Genomic DNA, 25,882 nt, shown 5'->3' on the forward strand with positions numbered 1-25,882 from the left:
ATTATATCTTCATCAAACATTTACACTACAGAGAAGAAATACATAACATTTATTTTGATTTGTTTGGGCATGAAGTAAAATACACATGGAAGGAATAGAGGGTTTCACTGAGTGAGTGAGGATATTGTTTATCACTTAGTCTGTCTATACACCTGTCTACATATATTACTTCTCCATCACCATAGCTTCGGAGCATCTATTATTGCCATATTGGATATGCTTCTAGTCCTGCTCTGCATGTTTTGGCTGACAGCTGTTCTTTATTACTTTAACTCCATGCTGTGGATGCCAAAGAACTTGCATTTGCCAAGGAATAATTTCCTGTGGATAAAACATACATAATATACTGGAGAAGACTGGAAATTTTCTTAGAACAATACTGAACTAGAATACTGATTGCTGTTTAAGAAATAAAAACAAGTGCAGGACTTTAAAAGAAACAAATACAGTGCTTTGTACTGCAATTAGTTGGCTAATTCCTTTCAGGAGCTTCCCTCCCCACAGATGACTAAAATATGGTATGTGTTGTTCACAAGATGCAAATATTAATGAAGATGCAGTGCATGTCTGAATGGTAATATTTGTAATGGGAGGGGAATCTCATGTTATCTGTGTATGATTTTGCACTAAACAGTATCTAAAGCTTTGAGTCTAAAACTTTTTCCTTAAATCAAATGCAAATTATTTTCTTTGGAAAAAAGGATTTACTTGAGACACAGTACTGTGTAGTAAGCTGGTGCCATTTTGGGAATCTAAGGTGCTGCTGCCAGTGCCATGCCCAGTGTGTAGGGCAGCTCCATGGCCTGATCCAACAGCTCTTTGTGGACCTTGCCCTCCTGCTGGTTGAGTACACTGCTTTCATTCCTTCCGGGTTATAGAGGACCCCCCCCCACCCCCATGTCTCTGGTTATCTTCTGTGTCCAAATTTCTCCAACACATGAGCATTTTGGTCCTTGTGAGGGCGTTTAAGCAGATCTGGATTTTTTTTGGCTCCTCTTCTTGTCTCCTTCAGCCGTGGCCAGAAAGGGGAACAGACCACCCTAGCAATAATTTCCCCTTGATGTAGAGGTCTGAGAGCAGCTGCTCAAAGAACCTCCTCCACCTCACAGGAACGGGTCAGGAATTTCACCCTTTTCTCTTTAGTTTTTGTTGTCAGTTAGAATTATAACCAAATAATTTAAGATCCCTGAAGCTCTGACATAAGTGGAGACACTTGGTCTGCTACCTGCATACAAAATAAGGCAGAGTACTCTGGAGAATGCAAGGTGGATGGGGTCGTCTAGCCCTGTCATGCAGCCAATCTACTGGCCCAAGCATCAGGGTGAAGGGGGAGCACATCAGTCTGTCTAACGTGGAGGGTTCTGGAAAAAGAATTCATAGGTGGTAATCTAATTTTCCCTTTTGCTTGACAATAAAACTTTTACCTGTGAAACAATATCATGAAGTAGGACCGTGTAGTCAAATTCCAAGTAATCATCGTTTCTTTTCTGGAACCAACATAAAGACAAGACAATAAGGACTGAGATTTAAGTTACCTTTTCATTAATAAAAACAGTCATTTAGTTGTACTTGGCGGCAATAAAATGTCCGAAATGTTACAAAAGAGCAATGTATAAAACAGATGAAACTTAGTTTTGCTCTATGCTGAACTTCATTTAATCACAGAATAACATCTGAAAGACAGAACACAAAGTTTAACTCCACACTGACTGCTCAAACAGCTCTGTTTATAAAGTCAGACATGACTAATGTAATGTTCTCTTTCAAGGAAAATACTGGGTTTATTTTCCAAAACAATTTGACTTTTTTAGTGTTGACTCATTTTCAATGTACTTATGTTACTATAGAGACTCTTTGCTTTGGTTGTGTGTTTAGATTTTTGTGACTGTGAATAATTTAGGGTTTGGGCGAAGAAGCTGAGGAGAGCAATTGGTCATTTAAGAAAATCCAAAGTTACATGGGAAGCTAGTACATATTTTAGGGAAAGCAAATCTTGCTACAAAAATACCTGATCTGGGAAGCTAGCAGCAGCAATCAGTTGGATTAGTCCTCCAACCGCTGATACTGCTGTTCATAATATAATCTTGGATGGGAGAACACTGCCAGATGGAATCCCATAGAAGTTAGTTCTGTTTCTGTCGATACTAAACACTAGTTCGATACCTCTTGTTTCAAGCGTAGCAAATGTTTGCATGTGCCATTGTCCAGTCAATTGGGGCAGTTAATCACTATGTCCATAATATATGAATATTTCAAGGCCAGATCTAATCTGAAAGGTGTTGGAATTTAGAGAAATTGTATCCTCTTGCATAAATGTTGGATATAGGTGTTTAAACTTCACCATGCAGAGATACGAAAAAATTGTTCCCTTGGGTGAAGAGGTTAGAGCAGGGTTGGACAAACTTTTTGGCCCGAGGGCCACATCTGGGTATGGAAATTGTATGATGGACCATGAATGCTCATGAAATTGGGGGTTGGGGTGCAGGAGCGGGTGAAGGCCCCAGCTGGGAGTGCGGACTCTGGGCTGGGGATGAGGGGTTGGGGGTACAGGATGGTGCTCCAGGCTGGGACCTAGGGGTTTGGAGGGTGAGAGAGGGATCAGGGCTGGGGCAGAGGGTTGGAGCATGGGAGGGAGTCAGGCTCTGGGTGGCGCTTACCTCAAGCAGCTTCCAGAAGCAGCAGCATGTCCCCCCACTCCCCTCCGGTTCCTATGTGGAGGCACAGCCAGGCAGCTCTGTGCACTGCCCCGTCCGCAGGCGCCGCCCCTGCAGCTTCCGTTGGCCATGGTTCCTGGCCACTGGGAGCTATGGGGGCTGTGCATGGGACGGGGGCAGCGTGAAGCATCCCCTGGCTGCCCCCACGTGTAGGAGCTGGAGTGGGGACATGCTGCTGCTTCTGGGAGTCACATGGAGCAGGGCAAGCCCCCGACCCAGGCAGGAGCTCGAGAGACGAATTCGTCTGGAGGGCTGGATGCAGCCCTTGGGCCATAGTGTGCCCACCCCTGGGTTAAAGGAAGCAGGGGGATGTAGCCTCCCAACTCCAGGGATCTGTGAGAAAGGGAACTCCCTCTTTGCTGCTCCTATGACCTGTTGTCAGCCTCTAAATCCAATCCCTACAGCACACGCATTTCTGCAGGTTTCCAAGGAAGAGGGAAATGATACTTTGGTGTTGGCATTCAGCATACTCAATAAGGATCTCTTCTGCTTGCAAGAAGAGACAATAAGACCCTGGTGTCTCTATTACTTCTTGGTTTTTGCACCTAATAACGGTGAATAGAATGGGACTTTTCAAAAGCGCCTAAATGAGTTAAGAGCACAGATCCCACTAATTTCAAGATCTCAAGTCTGTAAGGTGTGCTAACAAGGAAAATAACTTGTAAATGAAATTATGTTAATAGGGTGAGACATGCCAGGCACTGCAGGAAGTCTCACCAGGGTAACATGTTATAAGAGATGGGTGTGGATGGCAGGATACACAAAAACAGTCTAAAATCTAAGGATAAATGAAATCTGATAATTCTAGTTACCAATAATTTATCTTAACGGTGTATGAAAGGAACACAGCACAGATTTGTAATTTAATCTAATCTAAGTGTTATATGGTGTCTGCTTTTCCCTGTTTTAAAATTTATCTGTTGCAGACAGTTGTGTTAAAATCCACACATGATCCACTCCTGCTCCAAGTCAGCCACCAGAAGGAGAAAAGCTAATTAACAAATTCTGTTCCCAGAATGATATGAACACCACTGAAGTGATGATGCTCAGGTGATTAGTCTTTATCCCCATTCTGTGACAGTTTTTCATTCCCAAAGTGAGTTTGTGACTCTGGGTTTCTTTCACATGCACAATCTCAGCTGAATTAATTGCACATACTGAATGTCCAAAACTGGGCTTTGAACATGTATGATGTCCCCTTAGTTGTTTAACCACCACTGGCATATCATTTAGGATCATGCTGTTGTAGTCTATTCTGAACGTCAGGTCCTATTCTGCGTTCCAGTGTCCAGGATTAATGTGTTTGAATTTTAAGTTGTCTCACAGTAATTACAAAAGAAAATCCATATTTCTTCTTGGCAAGTAGACAATAGAAGCAGGGAGTCAACAGATCTCCACTTGCCTAAACACCATCTATGGTTTTCCTAAGGAAACTTATACTCAGAGAAGTTGACATCTCTTTCTGGTAAGAAATCCACAAGGTCTTTTGGCTGTAGCAGATGGGTTACTTTTGATTAACTTGAAAAGCTATAATTTGTTTTGGCAGCCACAGGCCATGTACTTCTGAATGGTTTATGGCACATCAAGATCAATTCAGTAAGAAGAGATTTTCTGTGGACAATCAGACAGCATAATAAAGATAAAACATGAAATAGTGTCTACATGTTTTGGCCCTTCCCTTAGGGACCATTGCCTTGCTTTTCATGCATTTTATTTTCTTGTCAAACTTAATCAGTGATCACTATACCATATAATTCTGTGAACATTAACTAGCTAATAATGTACTGCTTTAGTCAGCTGGATGGCTGCTTCTGCAGCAGAAGTAATTATTATAGGAATCATTAATAGCCCTCTTTCAGTTTTATAGTTTTAAAAGAGAAGAATTCAGAGGGCATTTCCCAACTACAGGTATATAACTCTTTCAAGGTATGAGCTGCTTCAGTATTCTTTTAAGATACATGTGATTTAGTGAAATGAAACATACAGAAATTAATAAAAGCAAATATAGCAAGAGCAATGTTAAACAAGGTAATATTTGGTGATATGAAATTCAGAATTAAACCGAGACTTCATCCCGTCTTTGAATATCCTTTTAGGTAAATTAACAATGGTTGAAGGCTAGAGTGTTACAAACCAGTACAAACATAGATGGATTTTGATTTTACAGTATGTCTACACTACCTGCTGGATTGGCAGGTAGTGATCAATCTATCAGGGATCGATTTATCGTGTGTAGTGTAGACACGATAAATCGATCCCCGATTGCTCTCCCGTCAACTGCTGAACTCCAGCTCGGTGAGAGGCGGAAGCAAAGTCGACGGGAGAGCAGCGGCTGTTGATCCCATGCTGCAAGGACACGAAGTAAGTGATTCTAAGTCAATCTAAGATACGTCGACTTCAGCTATGCTATTCTCCTAGCTGAAGTTGCGTATCTTAGATCGATCCCACCCCCATTGTAGACCAGGCCTTATTGGAGTTGAGATGCAGCCCATTGCTATTTGTCCTAACTCAGATAGCAGAGAGATGTCAAACAATATTACCGTGACTGATTGTGAGACTGTAGTGTAGACTGAAAGATAAAGGAGAGTATTTTGATATTGTGCAGATGTAAGACTACTGTAAATTGGACCTACAGAGAATATAAATGAAGGAAAGAAAAGTAATAGAAAACCCTAATCAAATGAAGTGATTAGACCAGAAAAAATGTCAAAAGACTTAACTAATAAACTTGCAATACTGTTGTCACCAAGAAACTGTATGAGAAATGGAGCAAAATTAAATTAATGAAGAGAAGACCTAGGAGAACACTCCAGTCATCAAGTAGGCGCATTGTTTCGCTAGAGCAGAAAAAATATTTACTTGGTTAAAAGTAACAAAGAAATTCATAGGAATGGTTTAAAATAGAAATCTTTAATTACTTTTGCTTTGACTCAATCCTAGAGGTATGCTTTTCACATGAGGGGTATGGATCACAGGTGTAGGTTGCCCTGTGCCATAAAGCAGCTCAGTTTTCTGCCAGGAGCATGTTCTTTGACATACTAACTGTTTGGGAGGATTAGGCTAGGTAGGTTTGCTTCTTTATTGATGCACTCTTTGATAGTGATATCTAATTGCATCCATTGTATGAGTGCTCCTGTAACATGGTCTATAAAACATGCAATCACATGAACATGCATGAATTCAGAAATGGGGACACTGAATATTAAATTCCAGAAACACCTTGTACTAATACCATGATTGTGGCATAAATACCTAGAGAGTGCAAGCTGTCCTGTTAGGTTCAGTGTCCTGAATTTTTTTTAGTATTGATATATAAATGCATATGAACTTTGAGGTGCAAAGGATAGAGAGAATAAGGAATAGGTCAGTCAGTATGTACATATTTCAAACTGCTATCTTATACCCTAATCAGGGTAAGACATTGCCTACACAATTTTGTGAATGGTGAGCAAAGAACCAATTTAAAATCTTGACATGTCCAAATCACAGTCAGATTCACAGAATCTGTTCCATTGTATACTTTAAATCTGAATCTACATGTTTCTACTTATCCTCCAGCAATCTATAGTTTTAACAATGGAGTATCCTTACATAGCAGCTTCTCTGAATTTATTCCTAATTATCATCATCCCAGTGCATTGATAGGTGCATTACTTACCACCTGCCTGACATCTCTGATTTGAATCAAATTGTACAATGTGTTTTCAGTGGAGTTCTGCCATATTATATAACCACAGGCCACTCGGGCTAGGTGGCTGATGGGCTCCATTTCTGGGGATGTGTTGCCATAATTGTCTGAGAACCAAAGCAAATAATCTGTATTAAATGTGTGAAAATCTGACCAATTGAAACTAATTCAGTCTCACCCTAGTAGGTAGAATACTGGACTAGGAGTCAGGAGACCTGGGTTCTGTTCCTGGCTCTACCGCAGACCTGCTGTGTGGGAAAGGTCTGTTTCTACCCTTTGTTTGGCTTTTCTATTTAGGTGGTAAACTGTTCAGAAGAGGGATTATCTATTCCAGTGTTCAAGTACAGAGCCTTATACAATGAGGGCCTGGTCTCAGATGGAGCCTCCAGTAGCTATTGTAATGCTAACAACAGTGATAAGCTGTAAGTTTTTAAAGCAAAGCAACTAGCCTAATAAGTATTCAGGAAAAGAGCAATTAAAAAAAAAATTGCAAGTCAGTCAAAACAAATGAACGCTTGCTGCTGCTATGCTTGACACTAAAGTTTGAATGAAGAAGGTGAAGTTTCTGCCAAAATCCCTTCCCTCATCTTCATACCTGGAATATTTTGTGCAACCAACGGTTCTTGAAGGCTCCTGATTCTGTTGTAAAATTTGTTATCTGCTTCATCTGTGTTCTTCCCAAATTCTCCTTCCACTGTAAAATGCACTTGTGGCGCAGTACGTTGGTTGCTCAGAAGATAAAGAATTTCAGCAGTGCAGTTAATGGCATTGTCCTGTTACAGAAATAGTTACATGGATTTAATCCATTTTAATAAAGTAAAATAGATAGTTAATACGCAGAAAACGCCACCATGCATCTATTTTACTGTTTTATGTATTCCCCATTTTTTCTGCAAGTCTGATGTGTGAGAGTATGTGCAGACTATTTCATTAAGATTAAAGCAGGGTCAAAATCTTAATTACCCTGAAAATATATTCACAAACTTTCTGTGTAGTTTATATAGAACATGTCAAAGCTATATATTTAGTGATGGTGCTTTCCCTTTTATATCAATTTGACACAGTATTCTGCTTGTTATTTGATAGAGAAATAGATTCATATGATGTCTGCAAATTGAAGATGTGATCTAACTCATAGTGGATGACACTAAGACATCCTTGTTTTTAATATGCTAGTTGCCTCTCTCAACCAATTGCCATACCATGGTATTGTATAGCAAAAAGTGACTTTTCAGGGCTTTTATGGTGCAAAAACTGGCTGTTTCTTCTTTTGGTTAAATCCAGTCCTATGGCCTGATTACACAAATTTCAGAGCTCCTTTCATTGCTATTGTGCTCCAATTTTACAACCAGATCACTTTTAAATGATTATTTACTGATACAGTCTATAAGCCCAGACAGAGAGCAGGACACCATTATGCTATGTGCTGTCTGTATGTATAATTAAAAGATGATTCTTGCCCTAAAGAATTCACAATTCAAGTATATAAAGCAGAACTCACCTTGTGGAGGATATCTTCTAGTGAAAATTTAAGGTGGTATTTATGCCCAACATCAGGAATGTCCTAAAGTGAGGAAATATTTTTAAAAAGTTAAACTGTTCTATCTTTAATCCTCCTTATTTCTGTACCTGATGGAGATTGTTCAGGTTATTCCTGTGAAGTATGACAATGCACAGTACCACTCTGTACAGTACATATTTAACTCTTTACTTATCTTGTGTGTACATGTGACCAGACTTAAAGTTTAGTCATTTAATACATAGCACCAATGTTCCTGATGTCACATCTGGTTAGTTATTCGTGGTCCAGTTTATTTAAAGTCCAATTGGGTGAAATACATCCAGTGCAGAGGGAACATGAAGAGTCCTAACTGCCACATAAAACCCATCCTTATTGCTCTAAAGCACTACAGTATTACAAATAATAGCCTTGTGTGGACCATGTGCATTGGGTGACTTTCACCCTCCAGGAATTAAGAACTGTATATGGTCTTAAAGTATTTGAGCTGTAAAATGAAAACACTACAGAATAGCATAGACTTATCCTCAAGACTAAGCTAACTGTGTTCTGGAACATGGTACAGTCTCAAATCAAGAGCAGGTCTGTGCTGAGAGAGTCCCAGCTGTTCTGATAGTAACCATGACAATATCTTTCCAGCGTTCTTGGTGGAAAGGTAATAACTGATTCCTCGGCCAATACAGACAGAGCCTAAAATCTCATCAGTACAGTAGGAGCTGCAGTGTTGGCGGGCACAGTTACTACAGAGTAGTCCTTTCCCTCTCCCCAACTCTACTAAACATGTTTCATACTAGCATTGTAGGTGGAATCAAGCTATGTTCCTGAACTGTGCTACCTCCTTGGGCACTAGCAAGGCTGCTACACACGTTGGAACATAGTTCATTCATACCTACGCTGTTTTAACCACATTGTAACCAGGTATCTCAACACAATAGATTGTATAGTACAGGAAGTGTTGAACCGGAGAACAGTCTTTGCAAGAAGTTACCACTACCAGGTTATTTATGCTTTCTCTGCTGCTTTGATCTGATATAAAAGGACATTGTCTGAGGAGAGGGCCATGCAGATGTAATAACAGCTTTATCTCCATACTTCAGAACTACAAAAAAGAAAATGGGCACAAGCTAATTATTATTCTTCAGACTGTGCCAGTAATGGGAGCAAGGCCACTTAAGACATCTTTGAGCAACTGGTGCATGGGACATTTGAGCAGAACTGTCCCAACTATTATCTGTAACAGGTCAGCAACCTTTCAGAAGTTGTGTGCCTAGTCTTCATTTTTTCACTCTGATTTAAGGTTTCACGTGACGGTAATTTTAATGTTTTTAGAAGGTCTCTTTTTATTAGTCTATAATATATAACTAAACTATTGTTGTATGTAAAGTAAATAAGGGTTTTAAAATGTTTAAGAAGTGTCATTTAAAAATAAATTAAAATGCAGAGCTCCTCGGACTGGTGGCCAGGACCTATACTGTTTTAATCACATTGTAACAAGGTATCTCAACACAATAGATTGTATAGGTGGCCAGTGTGAGTGCCACTTAAAATCAGCTTGTGTGCTGCAGGTTGCCTACCCCTGATCTGTAAGAACAATGAAGAAAAAGCTCAAAGCTGTGACAAACAGGTTTATTAATACTTTGCATTTATATTGTGGTCCATTTTCAAAATGCACAAACAGTGACTAATCCTCACTACACTCTTGTGGAGATTTGTTTCAGTGTTAGTCAAGTCACTTGTCCAAGGCAACATCATTATCAGGTAAGAGTCAGAATTAGAATTTGGGAGCTCCTGGCTTCCTGATTGCTCAATCCAGTAGTCAATTCAGCCTACTTATCAAATAGATGTTTGTGCAGTATAAAACAGCAGTTTTGGTTATTGATATGCAAGTTAATCTGTAACTCAAGTTACTAAAGGCACAGTCTCAAACATGACTTTCATCCATGCATAGTAGTCTCTTAAAGAGGGGAGTTGAATTGAGAATGAGAGAAAGTATGGCAGGTTAGGGGTTAATGCAATTCAATCTGGAAAGAATCCAAGGTTCTGTTACTTGTGGAGCCAGACCTGGAATAACTATCAACAATGATCCTTTCTGAATTGAGGAGAGTTACAGAATTCCTGTATGGAAGGAAAAAAAACGCTTGAACAATGACTTAATTATTTGTGGGCATTCATCAGTATTTTATGGTGACAGGTAGAATTGATAGGGGAGCTGGTCTCGGTGGAGGGGAGAAAGAATTGATCTTTCCCTGTGTCAGGGAAGATTAAAATCCTAAGAGGTAAATCAGATCTTTTTAGAGAAAGGTGTAAAAGCAGTTTTGTTCTTTTCTGCTAAGTGATGAACAAGAAATCCCACTGTTAAAACCTCCTTTTCCTTCCTCTCTTCAAAAGAAAATACCGATCAGCCCAATACAGCACCACCTCACTAATACAAATCTTTTTACAATGCACATGAATAAGTAGTCCCACCAAACATCTCAGCAAAAACTATAGCAGAGAGGTTAGTAAGGGTTTATATTTTCTTACTAAATTAATTTTTAATATGCCAATTATTATGAGCAGATTATGAAGCATTATAACATTAAAGTGCAATTGTCAAATAAGTACGCATTGTTAGTTGTATACTTAGGATTTTTAGTCCTTTTGTTCATCAAAACTTAAACAAATGTATGCAAAATTGAACAACTCCCAATGGGCCGCCCAGTCACTGAAAACAGTCAAGTTCTAATATAGGCATCTTACATGTGTGCATACACTGAGTAGATGGACTTTTAGGCTTTGGTCCTGCAGACATGTACGTGCATGTGCATAAGTCTTTGTAGAATCTAAGCCTTCAAGAGTCTACAGCATCTTCTGTTTCTCTTTTAATGTGAAGTTATGTGCTTTGTCTCTGATGTATGAAGGACTGAGCAGGGGGAATTTTAAAACACAAAGGCCACATCACAAATTCTGGGAGCCATTTAAGACCAGAATTAATTTGTAACACCTTTATTATTGGAAAGACCCCACTGAAATCCATGAGATTATAAATTTGGCATTCTTTTTATTTGTCTTGTGGTGGTGGTTTATGTTTCCAGGCTTTTATTTGCAACCATGAGGGCTGTGTTATTTTTTTTAATGAAAGCTGAGAACTGTATGACTACAGGAACGGGGGGCCTTAGGCAAAACACCAAATATAGCAATACTCAGGATAAAATCAGGAGCCTGGGTAACACTGTAGTTTTACCTGTGTGGACACTTTTTTTTTAAGCCGTAGCAGAGAACCATAATTTAGCCTAAATCTTCCTGGGTTAAAACTTGGTCTTGTGTGGGAACAATATTTTAACATTAGAAGACTAAGTCTATGTGACTTAAAGATATATTTTAATGTCCTGACACACAAGACTAAAGGAGACTATAATATGGCTATTTTGTAGCCTACCTGGGGGCCTTAGTATTGGCTGGCTGGCAAATACTCAGTTACAGCACTGCAAAGGAACAGCTCTGGTATGAATGTGACGCTGTAATGAGACTCCCCTGGGCTGGGAACAGGACTCTACCTGTCTGGGCTCTGTACTCTGCGCTCTCCTAAATCAGGACTGAGCAGCGGAGTAGGGAGTGGCTCTGGAGCAATCAATCAGCCAGCACGGTAAATAGCATATCTCCGCCGTATATACTCTCAGCTGTGTCCAGCTTTCCAGACCCAGACTAATTTGTTCTAATTCATGGGCCGGGGTGTTTCTGGCCAGTCCCTTTTAGCGGTGTTTTCCCCTCCGCACGCACTCACCTCCCTGCTGGCTTTGGTCACCTCCTGCAACATAAAGATCTTGCTGGGGCTGCCATGCTGGTAGTTGATGTAGTTCACAGCTACGACGGCTGCTCTCGTAGCTGGGTAGTGGGACGGGGGGATCTCCATGGAGCAGGGCGCTTTACTTGCTTGCACAAGTGGGAAAGGCGAGGCCGGAGCAAGGATCACTCAAGGGGAGTGTCCGATCCCGATTCCTTCCACTTCCGCGAAAGCAGGAAGCAGCCGCTACAGCCTCCGTGCCCAGCGGCGCGGCTGATGCGTGTGCATTACTGGGCACTGCAGGTCACCTGTTAGTCGCCTTGTTTCGGTGGAACAGGAACAGCTGTGTTTTACTTTAGCTTTTGCGGAGGAGGAGTGAGGAGCCGCAGCAGCTGGGACAAGCTGATGTGGGAGGCTGGAAGGGTGTCTGTGTGTGTAAAAGACGCTGTACATCACAATCTTTCTCCTTTGCAAATACTGCTACTAAAATGAACCTTGCCAGTGGGGGCTTCCAGTAGTGGGACTAGTCAAGTTTGTGATCAGCCCTGTCCCAGCTTCCACTTCCATAAATCCAGTCTCTGCTGTTACATTCTTTGTTAATAATACATTGTATTATGCAAATTCACTTCGGGAGCTTATTCTGCCACTAGGAGCCCCAGCAGTGCATACTTGTTAGTATGAGGGACTACCTGGCTCATCCATGCTTAAACAGCTAATGCTTTATGGAAAAAAAAATTGTTTTGCAAAAATGTTGTCTATATTTTTCTTCATTCTCTGTTACAATTAAGTGTCATTTGCATGACAACTTTCTAACAAGTTAATCCTGTCAAGGTTTTATTTACCTATCTGAACATCTCAGACATTTTTTGACATCCCAGTTTTTGCATCCACAAATTGATGTCACAGTTGAGGATTACGACTTCAAGTGGAGACTCGACAGCAAAGGAAAATGAATCTGGGGCCGCAAAAGAGTTCTGATTTCCATGCTAATATCCCATAAGGGTGTCTGTCGGCTATGTTTTGTTTTTTATTACAGAGTATTTTGGAGCATTTGGACTGCAGTGACCTATAAAGTAGTATCCTGCCTTTTTTTTTTTTTACTCTCTTGTAGAATGGTGAATCATGCTGTTCATCATGTGCGTCCTTGAATATTCTTGGCTATTGTTTCAATGATAAATAAAAATGCATAGCCATTTTGGTTATGCATAACTAAATAGGATAAAGCAAAATGTCAATAAAGGGACATATTCCTTTGGAATTCTGACTAGTGCATAGCTTCTATGATAGATAACACAGTGTTTTGTCTTTTTAGGTTTGACTATACTCACAAGAGACAATCTGGTGGGGCAGGCCAGTTTGGTAAAGTAATAGGGTGTCTACAGCCTCTGGATCCAGAGAACTACACACAGTTGGAGTTTGAAGACAGAACTATTGGAACAAACGTCCCAAAGCAGTTTATACCTGCTGTTGAAAAGGTGACAAATATTTTCTAATATTCTGTATTTGTGATATAACAATTGCACAGTTCTTACCTTCCTCCTATTGTTATCCCTGAAGAGACCAGTCCTGCCCCATTGGAGGGAATGAGAGTTTTACTGTTGACTCAAATTCAGGCAGGATCAAGGCCTAAAAGTGATTTTGCTGTGTTTTGCCCAATTCCTAAGATTTCTATTACTAAAGACAATGTAAACAGATCAGTTTTCTCATCTTTGGCATGTGGTATTCAGTGTAAGACAAGCAAACAAACAAAAAAGAACAAGTTGTTTTTCAGATGTTATAATAAAACAATCCTACTTCCATTGAGACTGGTTTTCTAACATCCCCTTTCCTGAATGTAACTGCTTTGGGGTATGTATAACCAGCAGCAAATTCTGAAAAATGTAGTGTATCTGTGACATATCTGAGATCTTTTTGTGCAGGAAACTCCAACTAAGTTAAATATCCTGAATAATTTCCCAAATGTCTCCACTGTGTGTGTCTGGTTTTATGTGGCTGTATAGTTTAGTACATATAACTTTTAATATTAACATGTTAAGGTCAATGTCACCATCATAGCACTGCTGTACCATTTTATGTTGCTGTATTTCTGAATCTCTTATTAATTATGCAAACTGAGGTCATTCTCGGACACTTCCGTTTTGCACCCCTAACTTCAGTCGCACAACAAAAGAAGGATTTTGGCCAACCCTTGCCTAGAAAAAAAAGTATGCTATCAAAAATGAAGGTGACATCTTTACTGGTGGTGGGCCTAGTCAAGCCATTCTCTCTCTATTCAGGATGATACTTCAGATACCACAATCGTGGGCAATCTTATAAAAACCTAAATAGAATTATTTTTTTTAAAGTAAAACTTGCCCTGAATTCCTCACCAGGGCCCTCTTCCAAAGTGACAGCAAACCAAAGTCTAAGACAATGACAGTAAAAAGCTTTCAAACTCTTCTGAGGGAGAAACATTCTTTCCTTTACTATATTATGTTTTTTGGGTCTTGTTTTTTCTTCTTGTCAAGTAATAGGACTAGAATTCATAGTTTAGGATTATGCTTGCCGTGAAGCTTTTTCTCTTAGCAAAAGACTTAATGCTTAATCTCTGGAGGCAGTTTACTGTTCCCTACACTGCCATTAACCTTATCCTTTTTAAAGCTGTATTTTGGAGTGAAAATCGCTAACTTTGAGACACTTCTCCACAGGGATTCCGTGAAGCGTGTGAAAAGGGTCCTCTGATAGGTCACAAGATTTCTGGAGTCCGGTTTGTCCTAGAAGATGGTGCACATCACATGGTGGATTCTAATGAATTCTCTTTCATGCGAGCAGGAGAAGGGGCCCTCAAACAAGGTATCAACCACTTTGAAGATGTGCTGTTTTACCTGCTCGTGATTGAATCTTTTTTAAAACCAAATTAAGCTGTTGATTTCATTTTTATGCTCCTTGCTTGCTTGCCTACTCATACACATTTCCCATTCAGAGGCAGTCCGCCAAATGTAACCTGTGTTGAGTAGTAGATGTGTAAGATTTGTAGAAATTCCAAACAGTCATTCTGAGGAATGTGACCTCACTCTTGAAGCTGTAGGAAAGAGAAAATGGACCCTTTTTGCATAGATCTTTGTGGGAACTACCTCTTCCCTAACCATAAACACCTATAAGAGTAATTATGTTTGAACAGTCTCTCCTGGAATGTCATGCGGAGTAGGTAGCTGCTACAGTGGAACATTGGTTCCTTTAATGGTATAAAAATCGATGCTTTAGAAATGCTATTTGATAATAGACTTTATCAGAATGATTCACAGAATTGAAGAATAGAAAACTCAGAAACTCCTACCTAGACAATGGGCCAGATTCTGATCTTATTTACACTAGTGAAACTGAAATCAAAATCTGGCCTAATGTTTGTACATTTACATCCTAATTCATACTCCCTGAATGGCTCCATCTGGGCTTATATTAATCACTAACAAAATTAGATTTTACAGCCATATTTGAAAGAACATGTACTCTGATATTGTAATGGTAAACTTAATCTTCCCTTGTATAAACGTTACAGATTAGTGAACGCACATGACATACCAGCTAGGGTAAGAGATTGGCAACTTTTGAGAAATCAATAAAGGATTTCTTCTAGAAACTGGTCTTCCAACAGTACTAAGAAACTATTGATTCTAATAGCACTTGGGTTAGAAGAGATGAAAACTTTTCATAGCATTTAAACTCTGCAGAAGTAATAAAACACTTGTCATAGGAACCTGCCCTGATCCCTCAGTGCCAAGCAACTGTAATTGATTAGATTTAATTTCAAAGTCAAATACAACATCTCTGCACTGATCTCTTTTAAGATGGGTTTATGTCTCTGCTTCTTATACTACAAATTGTGATCATGCCTCCTCTCCATCCCTAAAACTGACAGTTTCAAATGCTTGTTGAAAAAGTTCTAAATGATGCTGCCAGATCTTTTCTGAATCTATTAAGCTGAAACAGCAAATAGAAGCCCCTTCTAAGTAAAACTTAGAAAGTATCATTTATGTGTCAGATTTCTGTAGGGAGTTATTATTTCCCCAAGGAAACAGGGAAGTAAATTTTTTCTAAGAGTATCTGAGATGGTATTTGGCTGAGCCTAAAGTAAAGTCAGATTATTTAGAAGAGACAACATCTTCAGGAAATGGTTCCTCTTTCCCCACTCCTAATGCCCATTCCTCAAAATACCCCAAATTACTTATTCATAGGGGGTAAACCTTACCACTGAATCTGCACCAGCATTTTCTAATCACTTTCCTCTATAATAAAAGTAAGTCGTATTGTGTAGAGACTGTAGGACAATCCTATGTCTTCAAGGCACTCTCCTATTAGCAACAGTTGCTGAGACATTCACATTATGGGTCTGTAGTGTGCGCTGAATCATATGAAGTTACATTATGCCCTCAGAGGCTTTGACATTCTGCTTGCATCTTCTTGAGCTAATATATTTTCAGTATTTTATTATTAATTCTCAGTTCTCAAAAATATTACTGTTGACACAGTAACTCAAGCTTCTAAGTCAAGTATTTCAAGACTAAAAGATATGCTGTAGTTCATATTGAAGTTATGGACATGATGAAGTAATAACTGGGTGCAGTCTTGTTGCCTGTATTATGCAGGACATTCTGTGGCCTGTATTATGCAGACTAGACCAGTGGTCCCCAGCCCCCCTAAGAAGGCATGGAGGAATGTCTGGAGGGGTTCGGGGGAGGCCTGAGCAAGCCCCCACAGAGGGCGGGGAGGGAACACTACCCAGCCCTGCTCTGCCCCCAGGCCCACTCTGGCCGCAGTTGAAACTGTGACCCCACTTCCTCTGCCGGCCCCCTGCCACAGCTCTGCTCCTGGCCTCTGTCCACGGCTTAGCTCCAGGCTGTGGCTCAGCCCCTGGCTCCAGCTCGGGCTCCACTCCCAGTCCCCGGCTGTGACTCTGCTCCTGGCCTGGGGAAGCAGGGGGGGCGTGGACACATTCCATTACAGGTAAGGGGAGGGCACAAGAGGAAAAGTTTGGGCACCACTGGAGTAGATTATCATAATGACCCCTTCTGGCCTTAAAATCTGTGATATAAAGAGTGCAAGTACTTACTGAGGGAGGTTGGAAGTCAAGACATTCTTCTCCAGTAATGTAAGAAATACACTTAACATTAATCATGAAAGCTCTTGACGTGCACTGGAATATTATGAATATCAAGTAATCACAGCCAGGCTTCTCCACTAGTTCCTATGATGGTCCATGCAAAAGTATAACTTATAGCTAAGTTTTTCCTTTCAAAACTGCCATGGAAATCTTCAAGCCCAGGTGCAACATCTGTTTTCTCACCATTTACTGTCATTATGATTGTAATGGGAAATGAACACACTTGCCTGTCACTTTTGGCCTTATCCAAAGCACTTTGAAAAACTTGCATTGATTTCAATGGGCTTTGGACCAGGTCCTGTGGGGTAGTGGTTGAATAGAATTTTGCACGCCTGAGTTAGATAATTTTTGAAGAATGTGTAATATGCATGGATGATGGAAGTATAAGGATGTGACTATTCCACTTCATCTTCCTTTTTATCCAGCTGTGGAAAATGCAACTCTGTGTATACTTGAGCCCATTATGTCTGTGGAAATAGTAGCACCGAATGAATTCCAAGGAGCTGTGATTGCTGGAGTTAATCGTCGTCACGGAGTGATCACAGGACAAGATGGAGTAGATGGCTATTTCACTCTGCATGCTGATGTATGTGCTGTTCAGTCTGTCTAAACCTGTTTCCCCTTTCATTGACAGACCTAAAGCTGATTTACAAGAAACTTTATTTTAATATATAGGCAATTAGGTTATGAACAGAAGCAATTTCTTGTTTCCTCTCCTGCATTATTATTAAGTCTGTGGCTGCTTTTTCTGAGCTCCAAATTTGCCCATATTAGTCTGGGCAAACCAGACTAAGTAAACCATATCCAAAGGATAAGTGTGGTCTGGTGGAAGAAGTTAAATGTCATTGTCATTGTATAGTAATATGTAGAACCATTTTTTAACCACCATTGCAGCGCTTTATCTCCATCTATAGCTTTGTCTACATAAGGAAAAATAATCCATTGCTGACAGAGGGTATCAGTAACATGTGCAGCCAAATCACTGCTTAACATGGTTTAAATGCAAGTACAGCCAAGGACAAATCTTTTCAGTGCTGTTTCAGAAATTGTGGTTAAAATCTGCAGCCCTGAGATATTTCCAACGGGGACCTCTCGTGTGGAATTACAGAGTACTGAGGTTGTGCCATTAAGTTAGCTGAGATGTCCTTAAACTGAGAATGTCCTTGTTTTCCTGCTGAGCATAATGAAAATTAATGCTTTGAAATAAACACCATTTATAAAACCATATAAGAAAATCAATACTAAACACAAAGCGTAATTTTAAAAGTGTTACCAACTGGTTCTTTTGATGTCATAGTAAAGATTAGGAGAATGGAGCCTTTAATTCAAAATTACATTGAAAGATTCCTTGCTTGCACAAGAATAACATGTATAATACAATTTAAATTGGATTTCAGGTGCCACTGAATAATATGTTTGGATACGCCACAGAACTGAGATCCTTCACAGAGGTAAGTCAGCAAATAAACTCTGGATTATTTTTGTTGAAGTATATTAGATTTACAGAAATAAGCATCTGAAGATGTGCTTATCAGTGGGAAACAATGGTGACAGCAACAATAGAAAAGAGAATCCAGTTAGTTAGGGAGTAGAATCATAATATAAACATGTGCATAGCTAATGTAGTTTATTCAAGAGTACTCACCTTTATTAATTTCTACAGCAGTCAGAAGCTGTATAAGTGTTAGACACTTTAGGACAAAAATGGGCCAAAGATGCATGTGATTAATTATTTGTGATCTAATATTAGACACAACAATTGTAAGTGAGAGTAATAATTGGTAGAGAGAGGATGGAGTAAAGGAAGATGTGGGTTATGGTGATCTACAGTTAAAGTAATTCCTCACTTAACGTTGTTTTTATGTTCCTGAAAAATGCAACGTTAAGTGAAATCATGTTAAACGAGTTCAATTTTCCCATAAGATTTAATGTAAATGCAGGGGGTTAGGTTCCAAGGAAATGGGGGGGGGGAGGGGCAGACAAAAGGCATTTATATACTGTACTGTGCTGTGGTTAGGAAGTGCCCCTGGCTTACCCCACACAGGCACAGCCCACTGCAGGCAAGGACGCTAGGAAGCACCTTCGCAGCAGCAGTAGCAGCTTCCCTGGAGAAGAACAGGCACAGACTTTGCCAGGAATGCTCCAGGCCTGCCTCTTCCTGTCCCTGCTCCACTCCAGGCCCACCTCTTCCCACCCCCACTCCACCTTCTCTCTGGAGCATGCTGCATCCCCACTCCTCCCTGTCCCTCCCCCCCGGAAAGTCCTAAGTGCTGCCAAACAGCTGTTTGGCAGCGCTTAGGACTTTCTGGGAGGCAGTGCTTCCCTGCTTCTGCCCCTCCCTCCCAAAAAGTCCTAAGTGCCACAAAACAGCTGTTTAGCAGCACTTAGGATTTTCTGGGAGGGAGGAGGAGGAGTGGAGACAAGGTGCTTCCCCTCTCCTCCCCCTCCCTCCCAGCACTTTGCGCTTAGGACTTTCTGGAAGGGTGGGGGAGGAACAGAGACATGGTGTTTCTCTGCTCATCCCCCTCCCTTCCTGTGCTTCCCTGCCGCCAAACAGCTGTTTAGCGGCATTTAGGACTTTCTGGGAGGGAGTGGGAGGAGTGAAGACGCAGCGCTTCCCCGCTCCTCCCCTCCCTCCCAGAAAGTCCTAAGCACCACCAACAGCTTTTTGGCAGTGGGGAAAATGTTATGCTATACAAAGCACACGGGATTTTTATAAAGGAGAAGACAAAAACCTTGCATTTGTTGAAAATACAACAGTTAGCATATGCTTTTTCGTCACACACACACACACAGTCCTGCCAGTGATGTTCATAGTTACTAGTCTGTTGTAGCTCGAGTCAATCTAATGCCCAGTTAGATTGAGCACGAATGAGGAGCTGAGCTCTTGTCAGTCGCGATCCGATACTCCGAGGCTTTGCAGAACTGACCCCAGAGTTCCATGGCAAAACACCCCAGCTTTATAGTTGTAAATTCCCATTTGAGTCCATGCATTTTGCAATGTCATTCTGTAATCATTAGTCGTTAAATGGTGTTATTATTTGATGGTTATTGTCAGGTTTCCCATCATTATCTTCTATTTGTTGTCTCCCCCTTGGGGGTGCCTGCCTCACCTCTGAGGTCATCAATGCTGCTAACATGTTTAGCATCGGATACAATGGATGTTTTCTGATTGTCTCCTGGTCTTTCCAAGTTTCTCACTTTTTCTTGACCATCTGGACATTTTTGATGGCTTTCACACCTTTTCTTTTCCTGATGAATGCATTCCTCATTCACACAAAGAATCTCTTACAGAAACCTTCAGAGGTATACAAACAGCAGTATTGTATATTCAGCAGAATACATTGTACATCAAGCCTTGCTAAATCTTATAACTAAAACAGTTCACATTGGGGCTTCAGGCCCTCAACATTCCTCTGATCTCCTTAACATAGACACAATACAAGATCCTGTCTCTTACTTACTAAAACCTTAAACCAAAGAAATGTATATTTAACTAGAGTGCCTAATTTGCAGTACATATAGGAAACCATAGTAGACATTATAACTTATCCTAAAACAAAAGGGTGACCATAATCAGTCATAAGGATTGTTCTGGTCTGTCATTCCTTTCTGCTATTCAAAAAGGGTGGCTGGCAGGATAAAATCAAATCATACATTAATTCTCATAGTACAATTGTAAAATCCTGCTCCTACAGAAGCGCTGGGAGGCAGGGGAAGGAGGCAGAGAAGAGGAACTTGTGCAATGCTCCCTCGTAAAGCCGCTGCTCTTCCACAGAATCTTACAAGCAGTGGACAGAGTAAGCAGCCAAACGACGTTGTGCAATGCTCCCTTATAACTTTAAATGAGCATGTTCCCTAATTGAGCAGCGACATCACTTTGAAACAACGTTAAGCGGGAGGACATTAAGTGATGAGTTACTGTTCTCAAGTTGAGCACGTACATTTTGATGTTATAGTTGGGGTTTTTTAATTACTATTGGGGAAACACAGAAGAAGGACTTTTAAGTAGTAGTTTGAATTAAGACAGGTAGAGGCACAGAAGAATAGAATTGGGGGGAGTTTCATTCATGGAAAAAGGTACGGAGATGGAAGCAAATTGCACTGCCTCGCATCAGGCTATAAGGGGAATGGCTTAGCCATGCAAACAGTCAATCCCCTGGGGTGTCCAGTTCACTGTGAAGGTCCAATAAGCGTTACACATCATGTACACTGTGGCATATCATCATCTAACCTGACACCATTCTGGAGGTGGGCTCCAAATTCAGCTGAGGCCAGGTCTTCTAAAAGGGGAGACCGCCCCAAAGTAACCAAATTTAGAAAGGCCTGTGCCCATTGGTCTGTCTGAGTCCATGGCAGTTTCCACAGAAAACAATACAACCTGCTGGCAATTGTATGCCAGTAAGTAATAGTAGCAGTAACTCTTAGAAGCAATGCCTGTTGAGAAGTTTAGAAAGGAGAGTGAAAGGCTAGATCCTTGTATCATGCATTTGTACTTAACATGGTTATCATCTAAGGCTGCTGTGTTCTTGCCAGAGTTTCATTGCATGTAAACTTCCTGTAGCATTACATTCTTTTAACAATAATAATTAATGATTTTAGAAACTTTAAATGTTTACAAATTGGCTGATATTCAAACTGCAGATTCTTGGAGTTCTAGGAGATGGAAATTTCTCTCTTGTAAGCAAAAATGTTGATGTTGTTGGATGGTTGAAATAAAAGGCCAGATCTTCAGCTGGTGTAACAACAATAGTTATTTTGAAGTCAGTGGCGCTATGGTAATTTATACCACCTGAGACTCTGGCCCATAGTTTTCAGCTGATTAGAATATACAGCAAATGTATAGGTATTGTCTCCTTTGTGGAAGAGAGTCAGGTTGGGGGTACCATAGAGTACTGAAGGAATCAAAGCAACATATTTCATACAATCTGCATGAGGAGCCTAATCTTTCTAGAGCACTTTTTTCTTTTAGAAAGGAATGTAGAGTACTCGGAACAAACAGTTAATGAAACAGTATTGGCGGGACTGAAATTTGGAGAATTATGCCATTTTTTCTCCCAATGAAGTTCTGTATGGCCCTGGTTCAAGAAAATCCCTATTCCATTGAAGTCAATGGGATTTATGCATGTGCATAAATCCATCCTTATTCTGGAAGTGCTTAAGCATGGTCTAAAATTTTTTTTTTTTTTAAATAGAGTATTGCTCCTCGGGCAATTCCGCTCTATACCCAGGATGCAGGGTATTGGGAGGAGGGAATATGGGGAAAGGGTGGGGAGACAGTTGTCAGGGCAGGGCAGGTGAGAACTGAGGAGAATAATACTGCCTATTTTGAACCCCAGAGCACTGGTATGTTGTGCAGAAACCCTACATTGTCTACAAAGCTGGAGTCATTGCCACCAGCAGGTGTTGCTGTATAAATGCATGTTTGGTGGGAGGCAGAAAGATACGTTAAACAGGAGGACACCTCCATATTTTACAGTCTGTAAAATGTGTTAATAGATGGGTGGGCTTTCACTTATGTCTTCTACAAAAGACAAATAATAAATATTGTTACACTGAAAATGAGAATCTAAATTCTGATACCTCCTAAATATTTGCTTTGTCATTGCAGACTAATGATTTTCACATGCTTTGGGGGAAAAAATTCTTCCTTAATCTTAAGTGATAATGTAAGGCATGAATTTAATACTGTTCTTAGTGTCTATCAGAATAGAAAAGCTTGGGCATAGAAGCTACTTTCCAAGTCCAATATGTGTTGCCTATTTCGAATTTCTGTGCAAGTAATGAAGATCTTTGAAAGCAGCACTTCAGCATCTCCATCTTTAACAATATGAATTTTTAAGACTACATGTTGACTTAATTACTAGAGTTACTTTTTACCAAAGGAGATTTTTCTGTACATAAATCACACACAAATAGCAGCTCAACATTCTCTGTTACATGTAGGTACTTCTACCTGTGAGGTGTTGCGTGGGTCATTATTAAAAGCAGCATCATTCTTTTCCAAAAAAAGAGGAAGCAAAATTATAACCCAGTGATGGTCAGTTGGTTGTTATAAAACTATCTGTCTCGGCTCCTTTCCAAGAAAAATAAATCGTATGTGAAATAAATCTGGTCTGACGTTACAGTATGCTTCATTGTGTGGCTGTGCTTGCTTTACTGGCAGTTATTACTGCATACTGCTTTGCAGAGTACTGTGCAATCTAGCTGCCACATGTGTGTGTTTACAGTGTCTCTAACTTTGATTTTTTTCCCCCCCTTTAGGGAAAGGGTGAATATACAATGGAATACAATAGATACCAGCCATGTTTACCTAGTGTTCAAGAGGACCTAATTCACAAATACCTAGAAGCAACAGGACAACTTCCCGTGAAAAAGGGCAAGGCCAAGAGCTGACTTGCCTCCTCCTGAGTGTTAATTAGCAGCTTTCACAATCTTCCGACAAACTCTTTCTCCTGCAGAGCTCTGTAACCTCAATGACTCAACACATCTAGGGTGAACAGAGAAATTCAGACTGTATCAGAACCTAATCTTTATTAAAAGCTCCTTCCTTTATGATAAATTCAGAAGTTACAGGCGATCACGGCTGAAATGATCACATACATATTCCGTTCATTAGCAAAAAAATCTGTTAAATTATAATAATAATTTGTCTTTGAATTTTTTGTTTTAAACCACTTGTATTAAAATGATGATATAGTAATTATTTTATTTTGTCACTTCGGAAAATACGATACTGTGACTATTGTGCCTCTATTTTGAATCCTCAAGGATCCCAATTCAGAGGACTAAATTTACACAGCTTGATGGGCATCAGGTGGATGAATTTTTATCCAATAGAATGAAATTTGCCCTTGAAGGCTGATCCCAAAACAAATCCCTTTGCTTCTGCAAGTCACTTATTAGCAATATGTAATTTCGGGATGTTTAAATAGATATTTATTTTACTCTGATTCCAAAACAAAATTCTAAGATTTTCCAAAGTCATAAATAATCCACCATCTAAATGTATCTGTCAATGCAATTTGCTGCTCAGCAGCACTGCTCAGGACAGATGAGCCCACTAGAGTGAATTTGAAAAAAATTGCCCAGGATTTAGGATTGTACCAGCCTAAAATACAATTAAAGTGAATATCCTTCATAAACTGAAATGTATTATGGATTTAGCTACTATTTCATTTGCTTGACCCCTTTCCAATGGGATCTTTTTGTGACTGCCTAACAGACAAAAACAAATACAAGCAGTGCTAATTCTTCCCCAAATCTCAAATTCGAGAAGGTAGTTTTATCCACCTGTCACAGGGTGGTCACAGGCTCTCCCACTTTTGTGCCTGCACCCTGTGTTTAGGCTGGTTTAATAAAGAGTGTTCACTCCTTTTGTTGAATCACCCCAGTGTCTTTATTTACAGTGCTCGTGCAGTGCCCAGATCCCCCAACAGTTAGTGCCCCACAGACCCTCCCCAGGGTCTCCTGGCCCTTGAGGCTTCCTTATTGGCAAGGAGACAGAGATACTGCCCTCCTGTCTCCTCCCAGGCTAGCCTCCCCGCTGAGATTTGCCTGCGGCTTTTACAGCCTTCTCCTGCCTCAGCCCAGCTGTCATGACTTAGCCTGGCAGGTTCATCAGAGCCAGCCCTCGTTAGGGCTTGCAGCTGGGCTCCCTGCATCTCTACCCCTGGCCTACCAGCCAGAGAGCAGGCTGTAGCCAGCATTTTGGCAGGTTTTACCCCTGCCTTGCCACACCACCATTGAAATTGGCATCAACAGTGATCCTCAGAATCAATTAATTAGTTCCCATCAGGTAGTTGCACAGAGTAAAAGCCAGGCAATTATAATTGGGCAAGAGAGAGGATATTGTTCATGTGTTTTAATTAGAATTTTTATTACCTAGCCAAAAGAATAACTTTGATTTTCACATGCACATTTGTTTGTCCCTGACCGCTCCAACGCCTGCTATACGTACGTTATCTGCAGTTTTTCAGTTAACAGGCCATGGATTGGGGATGGTGTGTGAAGCTCAAAATCAAGAAAGCATTTTGGGACAACATTCCCGGCACCTTGTTCTAGTTGTCCAGACAGAACAGAACCATGGTGACGTGCTTTGCATCAGCATTCACAAAAAGATAGTGACGGTGGTTATTTTAAAATAACTATTGTAAACAAATACAATTTCAAGGATTTGCCAGGTGCACATAGGCACAAAATAGATGCATCTATCTCCATGCACACTAATCCTCATAGGATCAAATCCTGCTTGCCCTGCTCGTGTATGTAGCTAATCTCACCTGGATTACTCCTATGAACAAGATCAACTGGATTTGGCCTTTAAAAATGCCCCACATATTGCTTATTCTTTTTTAATCAAGTAAAATAAATGTTCTAGCAGGAACTTCCTTTGCCACAAACAGATAAACCCCCTCAAAAAAGTAATAAGGGTATATTTGAGAAAGTAACACTGGGTGATTGTCACTTTTTCCCCACATATTTGTGGCCCTCATTTTGTCCTCATCAGAGGATCACTTTTTTTTTAACAAATAGCTTACATAGACACAGATTTATCAATCTAAAGGTCACAAGTGTTTCTTGAATTTAGGCTAAAAATCCCTCTACAGGGATACAGTGTTATGTGGTTACTGAAGGGACTGACAAAAGCTGGTTGCTCAGTATAAGTGGCCTTAGAATAACTCAAAATTTAGGCCCTAATTCTGATCTCACACTAGTGTTAATTGGAGAAATTCCATGTTAGTGGACTTACACCAATATAAACCTACATGAGTGAATGAGAATCAGACCCTATACATTTCTGGGTTGTTTGGTGGGAGAAGTTTCTTTTAAGACAAGAGGTTACCTAACAAGGATGGTGTCTTGCACAGGTTTTGTTGGATCCCTAACATGGTAACACACTCTGTGTAAGGAGTTTAGGTAACCGTTCAGACCACTCCATTGTCTTCTGTTTGGATAGTAACCATTAGTTTGTTCAAGGAATTATTAGGGGTCACTTCTAGCTTTGTATCTGTCACCAATCTCAATTTTTATGGAAAAAGGCAGTGCACGTACACTT

At 40.3% G+C, this 25,882-nt stretch overlaps 2 protein-coding genes across 3 annotated transcripts in view; one reads left to right on the forward strand and one right to left on the reverse strand.

Moving 5' to 3' along the window:
* The window catches only part of GFM1 (G elongation factor mitochondrial 1), a 49,118-nt gene extending 24,906 nt beyond the window's left edge, over window positions 1-24,212 (forward strand). Inside the window, exons 14-18 of one of the 2 annotated variants that reach the window (XM_050965908.1) lie at window positions 12,997-13,159; window positions 14,372-14,516; window positions 17,250-17,410; window positions 18,222-18,275; window positions 23,089-24,212. In XM_050965908.1, the coding sequence (XP_050821865.1) occupies window positions 12,997-13,159; window positions 14,372-14,516; window positions 17,250-17,410; window positions 18,222-18,275; window positions 23,089-23,220 (655 nt within the window). In that variant the 3' untranslated portion in view covers window positions 23,221-24,212. Of the gene's footprint in view, window positions 1-12,996; window positions 13,160-14,371; window positions 14,517-17,245; window positions 17,411-18,221; window positions 18,276-23,088 lie in introns of those variants that run through there. The other variant, XM_050965909.1, reaches the window with a different exon arrangement.
* Window positions 31-12,494, reverse strand: LXN (latexin). Its single transcript, XM_050966169.1, has 6 exons — window positions 11,685-12,494; window positions 7,904-7,966; window positions 6,998-7,175; window positions 6,373-6,509; window positions 1,425-1,487; window positions 31-321 (listed from the first exon to the last, which is right to left on the reverse strand). Exons 1-6 carry the CDS (start codon window positions 11,811-11,813, stop codon window positions 223-225), a joined length of 669 nt encoding a protein of 222 aa, XP_050822126.1. The 5' UTR covers window positions 11,814-12,494; the 3' UTR covers window positions 31-222.
* Window positions 24,213-25,882: the final 1,670 nt, after the last annotated feature.

This window comes from Gopherus flavomarginatus, chromosome 8 (genome assembly GCF_025201925.1).
Source record: "Gopherus flavomarginatus isolate rGopFla2 chromosome 8, rGopFla2.mat.asm, whole genome shotgun sequence".
In the NCBI taxonomy this organism is placed as follows: Eukaryota; Metazoa; Chordata; order Testudines; family Testudinidae; genus Gopherus; species Gopherus flavomarginatus.